Genomic DNA, 7,405 nt, shown 5'->3' with positions numbered 1-7,405 from the left:
TAAAGGGAGCTTTACTCTGTATCTAACCCATGCTGTACGTGCCCTGGGAGTGTTTGACGGGACAGTGTAGAGGGAGCTTTACTCTGTATCTAAACCCGTGCTGTACCTGCCCTGGGAGTGTTTGATGGGACAGTGTAGAGGGAGCTTTACTCTGTATCTAACCCCGTGCTGTACCTGCCCTGGGAGTGTTTGATGGGACAGTGTAGAGGGAGCTTTACTCTGTATCTAACCCGTGCTGTACCTGCCCTGAGAGTGTTTGACGGGACAGTGTAGAGGGAGCTTTACTCTGTATCTAACCCATGCTGTACCTGCCCTGGGAGTGTTTGATGGGACAGTGTAGAGGGAGCTTTACTCTGTATCTAACCCCCTGTACCTGCCCTGGGAGTGTTTGATGGGACAGTGTCGAGGGAGCTTTACTCTGTATCTAACCCCATGCTGTACCTGCCCTGGGAGTGTTTGACGGGACAGTGTAGAGGGAGCTTTACCCTGAATCTAACGTGTGCTGTACCTGCCCTGGGAGTGTTTGATGGGACAGTGTAGAAGGAGCTTTACTCTGTATCTAACCCCGTGCTGTACCTGCCCTGGGAGTGTTTGACGGGACAGTGTAGAGGGAGCTTTACCCTGAATCTAACGTGTGCTGTACCTGCCCTGGGAGTGTTTGATGGGACAGTGTAGAAGGAGCTTTACTCTGTATCTAACCCCGTGCTGTACCTGCCCTGGGAGTGTTTGACGGGACATTGTAGAGGGAGCTTTACCCTGAATCTAACGTGTGCTGTACCTGCCCTGGGAGTGTTTGACGGGACAGTGTAGAGGGAGCTTTACCCTGAATCTAACATGTGCTGTACCTGCCCTGGGAATGTTTAATGGGACAGTGTAGAGGGAGCTTTACTCTGTATCCAACGCCCTGTACCTGCCCTGGGAGTGTTTGATGGGACAGTGTCGAGGGAGCTTTACTCTGTATCTAACCCCATGCTGTACCTGCCCTGGGAGTGTTTGATGGGACAGTGTAGAGGGAGCTTTACTCTGTATCTAACCCCGTGCTGTACCTGCCCTGGGAGTGTTTGATGGGAAAGTGTAGAGGGAGCTATACTCTGTATCTAACCCGTGCTGTACCTGCCCTGAGAGTGTTTGACGGGACAGTGTAGAGGGAGCTTTACTCTGTATCTAACCCATGCTGTACCTGCCCTGGGAGTGTTTGATGGGACAGTGTAGAGGGAGCTTTACTCTGTATCTAACCCCCTGTACCTGCCCTGGGAGCGTTTGATGGGACAGTGTAGAGGGAGCTTTACTCTGTATCTAACCCGTGCTGTACCTGTCCTGGGAGTGTTTGATGGGACAGTGTAGAGGGAGCTTTACTCTGTATCTAACCCCGTGCTGTACCTGCTCTGGGAGTGTTTGATGGGACAGTGTAGAGGGAGCTTTACTCTGTATCTAACCCCGTGCTGTACCTGCCCTGGGAGTGTTTGATGGGACAGTGTAGAGGGAGCTTTACCCTGAATCTAACGTGTGCTGTACCTGCCCTGGGAGTGTTTGACGGGACGGTGTGGGTTAAAGCTCTTTGCGTCCTCCAATTCTAGCCTTTTGCGCATCCTCGATTTTCATTGCTCCAACATTGGTGGCCGTGCTTTTCCGCTGCCTGGGCCCTATCTGGAATTTCCTTCCTAAACCTCCTCCATTACATCGCTCCTGAAAACCCCTCTCTTTGACCAAGCTGTTGGTCACCTGTCTGAGTATTACTATTTGGCTCAGTGTTAAATTTTGTATAACGCTCCTGTGAAGTGCCTTTACAACGTTCAGAGTATTGCATAAATGGAAATTGTTGTAAAGCCCCCTTTACACCAAAAAAGTGCGTCAACAGGAAGAAACATCAGAAATAGGAGCAGGAGTCGGCCATTCGGCCTCCCCGAGCCTGCTCCACCATTTAATAAGATCACGGCTGATCCGATCATGGACTCAGATCCACTTCCCCGCCCGTTCCCCATAACCCTTTACTCCCTTATCGCTCAAAAATCTGTCTATCTCCGCCTTAAATATATTCAATGACCCAGCCTCCACAGCTCTCTGGGGCAGAGAATTCCACAGATTTACAACCCTCTGAGAAGAAATTTCTCCTCATCTCTGTCTTAAATGGGCGATCCCTTATTCTGAAACTATGCTCCTAGTTCTAGATTCCCTCTCGGAATCTTATACATTTCAATAAGACCACCTCTCATTCTTCTAAACTCCAATGAGCCTTGGCCCAATCTGCTCAACCTTTCTTCATAAGACAACGCTTTCATCTCAGGATCTTCTGAACCTTCTCTGTGAACTGCCTCCAACGCAAGTATATCCTCCTTAAATAAGGAGACCAAAACTGCACGCAGTACTCCAGGCGTCGTCTCACCAACACCCTCTACAGTTGACCATCAGCGGCAGGTCAGGGCCTTCAAAGGTGCAGCGGCCTGGGAGCAGTGTGGCGACCTGACCTGCGAGAGAACACTAGCGGCAGGTCGGGGCCATAAAAGGTGCGTACCACTCCAGGGAGCTGCGCGAGCTGGTGCAGGAGGGCGACCGGATTGGATGTCACCATAACCCAGGTCGGTGATTGGAGCCTGGGCAGGTACAGCAGGAGCGGCGAGGTCGAGGCAAAGGTGTGACATGATCGGGGCCCAGGAGAGACGTCAGTTCGGGGCCCAGGAGTAGCACGGGCCCAGGAGTAGCACGGGCCAGCCCACAAGCCCACAGTTGTCTTGGTTAACCCTTGCCACTGGACCAAGACCTAGCTCGGTCAAGCCCGTGTGGTGGCTGGTGTGTAACGGCCACCCCACGTTAAAACAATCCACTCACAGGCATCTTCCACCCTTCAACATGTAGTTCGGGACCTGGAATATTTGGTCCTTCGTTGAAACACCTGTGAACTCATCAACTGTGAAGCGGGTCATTTTTGATTCGAGGGACCACCTAAGAAGTACAGTTGTAGCAGGACTTCCCTACTTTTAAACTCTATCACCCTTGCAATAAGGGCCAACATTCCATTTGCCTTCCAGATTACTTGCTGTACCTGCATACTAACTTTTTGTGTTTCATGTACAGGGAACCCCACAAATCCCACTGTACCAGAGCATTCTATAGACTCTCTCCATTTAAATAATAATTAAAAAAAAAATTTCCTACCAAAGTGGATAACCTCACATTTTCCCACATTATATTCCATCTGCCAAATTTTTGCCCAATCACTTAGCCTATCAACTTAGCCTATCTTGCCCACTCACTTAGCCTATCTTGCCCACTCAGTTAGCCTATCTTGTCCATTCAGTTAGCCTATCTTGCCCAGTCACTTAGCCTATCTTGCCCAATCAGTTAGCCTATCTTGCCCACTCACTTAGCCTATCTTGTCCATTCACTTAGCCTATCTTGTCCACTCACTTAGCCTATCTTGCCCACTCACTTAGCCTATCTTGCCCAATCACTTAGCCTATCTTGCCCACTCAATTAGCCTATCTTGCCCACTCACTTAGCCTATCTTGCCCAATCACTTAGCCTATCTTGCCCACTCAGTTAGCCTATCTTATCCAATCACTTAGCCTATCTTGCCCAATCACTTAGCCTATCTTGCCCACTCACTTAGCCTATCTTGCCCAATCACTTCGCCTATCTTGCCCACTCAGTTAGCCTATCTTATCCAATCACTTAGCCTATCTTGCCCAATCACTTAGCCTATCTTGCCCAATCACTTCGCCTATCTTGCCCACTCAGTTAGCCTATCTTATCCAATCACTTAGCCTATCTTGCCCACTCACTTAGCCTATCTTGCCCAATCACTTAGCCTATCTTGCCCACTCACTTAGCCTATCTTGCCCACTCACTTAGCCTATCTTGCCCAATCACTTAGCCTATCTTGCCCACTCACTTAGCCTATCTTGCCTAATCACTTAGCCTATCTTGCCCAATCACTTAGCCTATCTTGTCCACTATGTCCAATGCCACGGGTGATGTACTCGTGCTTTTTTTGTTTAAAAGGAACCGGTGACAAGCTGGTCAGAGTTCGAGGAACTTTCCGAGAAAAAGAAGAGGAGGCAAAACACGAGGCGGGTTGATTTATAAAAGTTTTTTTTGGGAAATCACAACACTTTTCATCAGTCCAAATAATCACTTCGATAAACCCGACGCTAAATGGCTCAGAGACACATCCGGTTCAACGATTTAACTTAACAAATACTTCCAACAAAAACAAGGTGGACCAGGGAGGGGGGGGTGGGGGGGGGTTAGAAAGCAGATCAGTTCGACGACCAATCACTTCGGCGACTGAACGGTGGTCGGAGGCTGGTTGACGTCTCGGTGGTCAGGAGACAATTGGTCCGCTTCATAATCCATACAGATGATTCGTTTCCCCAGTGTTCAGTCAGTCGCCGAGTCGAGGGGTGGATGGGGGGTGGGGGGGGGGGGGCTGCGATTACTTTGCCTGGTCGAGGTAAGGTCGTCGTTGGGGGTGAGCTTTGTGGCCCATAAAACCAGGCCACCAACACCGGTCCCCATTTCCACGCAGATAGACCTGGGGTAGCTTATTTCCCTCCCCCCCCTTCTTAAACAATCCCCCACCCCCTTGAAGGTGCTGACCCCCTCAATGGGCTACGGATTCCACTGGCGCTAGCCACTCTCCCCCTCCCCTCCTGAAGATGCTGAACTCTTTGCTGGGGTGTGGGTTCCACTGGGCTGCGGAGGTCAACTGATACGCGCCCCTCCCCCCCCACACTGTCTGCACCCCCTCGGCCAGGAGGAGACTGGGTGGGGGGGGGGGAAGATGGCTCCTTCTGCTCTAGTTGGGGCTCAGTACCAGTTGTAGCTACCCCCCACCCCCAGCCCCCCGCAACAGGATCAGCTCAATCAGCACAAGAGCGGAGGAGGAGGATGGAATCTGGACTCTTCCGGCTCGATGTGGGGCTCAATTCCACACCTAGGCGGTGAGAGGGAGGGGGAAATGCTACAAAGCTCTGGCCACAGAATCGCCACCCCCCAGCCCCCCACACCCGAAGGCACTGGACTGGAGGAGAGATTCCCATTCCGCATGGCGGGAAGAGGTTACCCCCTAGAACAGCACCTCACACTGGCGAGGGAGGGGAGGGGGCAACACACACACAGTGAGGGGGACACCACTCAAAAACAGTGATGGAGAGCAGTGGGGGGGAGGGGGTAGGCGAAGGGGGGAGGTGACAAAACCCCGGGGGAGGTTGGGGTGAAGGGGGATGGAAGGCTTCCTGACCAGGTAGAGTTGACCCCCCCCAGACCAGGTAGAGTTGACCCTCCCCCCCAGACCAGGTAGAGTTGACCCCCCCCCAGACCAGGTAGAGTTGACCCCCCCCCAGACCAGGTAGAGTTGACCCCCCCAGACCAGGTAGAGTTGACCACCCCCCCAGACCAGGTAGAGTTGACCCCCCCAGACCAGGTAGAGTTGACCCTCCCCCAGACCAGGTAGAGTTGACCCCCCCCGACCAGGTAGAGTTGCCCCCCCAGACCAGGTAGAGTTGACCACCCCCCCAGACCAGGTAGAGTTGACCACCCCCCCAGACCAGGTAGAGTTGACCCCCCCCAGACCAGGTAGAGTTGACCCCCCCCGACCAGGTAGAGTTGCCCCCCCAGACCAGGTAGAGTTGACCCCCCCCAGACCAGGTAGAGTTGACCCCCCCAGACCAGGTAGAGTTGACACCCCCCCCCAGACCAGGTAGAGTTGACCCCCCCAGACCAGGTAGAGTTGGTCCCCCCCAGACCAGGTAGAGTTGACCCCCCCCAGACCACGTAGAGTTGATCCTCCTCCCAGACCAGGTAGAGTTGACCCCCCCCAGACCAGGTAGAGTTGACCCCCTCCCAGACCAAGTAGAGTTGACCCCCTCCCCAGACCAGGTAGAGTTGACCCCCCAAGACCAGGTAGAGTTGACACCCGCCCCAGACCAGGTAGAGTTGACACCCCCCCAGACCAGGTAGAGTTGACCCCCCAAGACCAGGTAGAGTTGACACCCCCCCCCAGACCAGGTAGAGTTGACACCCCCCCCCAGACCAGGTAGAGTTGACACCCCCCCCAGACCAGGTAGAGTTGACCCCCCAAGACCAGGTAGAGTTGACACCCCCCCCAGACCAGGTAGAGTTGACACCCCCCCCAGACCAGGTAGAGTTGACACCCCCCCCAGACCAGGTAGAGTTGACCCCCCCAAGACCAGGTAGAGTTGACACCCCCCCCAGACCAGGTAGAGTTGACACCCCTCCCAGACCAGGTAGAGTTGACACCCCCCCCAGACCAGGTAGAGTTGACACCACCCCCAGACCAGGTAGAGTTGACCCCCCAAGACCAGGTAGAGTTGACACCCCCCCAGACCAGGTAGAGTTGACCCCCCCCAGACCAGGTAGAGTTGACCCCTCCCAGACCAGGTAGAGTTGACCCCCCCCAGGCCAGGTAGAGTTGACCCCCCCCCAGACCAGGTAGAGTTGACACCCCCCAAGACCAGGTAGAGTTGACCCCTCCAAGACCAGGTAGAGTTGACCCCCCCCCGACCAGGTAGAGTTGAACCCCCTAGACCAGGTAGAGTTGACCCCCCCAGACCAGGTAGAGTTGACCCCCCCCCCCCAGACCAGGTAGAGTTGACCCCCCCCCAGACCAGGTAGAGTTGACCCCCCCCCCAGACCAGGTAGAGTTGAACCCCAGACCAGGTAGAGTTGACCCCCCCCCCCCAGACCAGGTAGAGTTGACCCCCCCCAGACCAGGTAGAGTTGACCCCCCCCAGACCAGGTAGAGTTGAACCCCCAGACCAGGTAGAGTTGAACCCCCAGACCAGGTAGCGTTGACCCACCCCCCCACCCCCCGCAGAGGTTAAAGCATCACTCTGACGATGTGGCCCCCGTGCTCCAGCTTCACCTCACTCGGCCCACCGCTCTCCTCCTCCGGCCCATCCTCCTCCGAGCCGCCCTCCTCGCTCACCACGGCCTCCAGCTCCAGGTCCAGTGGCCGGGCTCTCCGTCGGAACCACTCGGCCACCTGTTGGGCGCTCATCCGCGTCTCCACGCATAGCTGGTACAGGTCTTCCTGCCTCAGGCGGCCCCGCTGGCTCAGGTACTCCTCCAGGGGCCCACAGTCTGCTGCCACCGCCCGGGGCCCAGCACCGGCCACAAAGGCTGTGGGGCTGCGATGCACCCACTTGAGCTGCCCGTTCTTCAGGGCGTAGCGCGTGTCGCCGAACCACTGGATGATGTCGGCCCGGGCCAGCCCCGTTCGCTCCACCAGCCGGGTGTAGTCGTCGCCGCTTGGCCACTGCGAGCGCAGGAAGAAAGTCTTCAGGATGGCCAGCTGCTCTTTGGTCTTCCTGGGGCGGCCCGGCGAGGGGGCCGGGGCTTGGCTGGGGGCCTGGGTGCGGTGGGCCGCCATCTCCACGCCGACGGA

General features: G+C 55.3%; 1 protein-coding gene across 1 annotated transcript in view; it reads right to left on the bottom strand.

The window, feature by feature from the left end:
- Window positions 1–6,838: 6,838 nt before the first annotated feature.
- LOC139235675 (elastin-like) overlaps window positions 6,839–7,405 on the bottom strand; it is a 27,205-nt gene continuing 26,638 nt past the window's right edge. Inside the window, exon 3 of the mRNA XM_070866715.1 lies at window positions 6,839–7,390. Coding sequence (XP_070722816.1) covers window positions 6,839–7,390 — 552 coding nt within the window. The remainder of the gene's footprint in view (window positions 7,391–7,405) is intronic.

Source organism: Pristiophorus japonicus, chromosome 23 (genome assembly GCF_044704955.1).
Source record: "Pristiophorus japonicus isolate sPriJap1 chromosome 23, sPriJap1.hap1, whole genome shotgun sequence".
In the NCBI taxonomy this organism is placed as follows: Eukaryota; Metazoa; Chordata; class Chondrichthyes; family Pristiophoridae; genus Pristiophorus; species Pristiophorus japonicus.
Note: the sequence above shows the minus strand (reverse complement) of the source record. Positions and strands in the feature narration are given on the sequence as shown.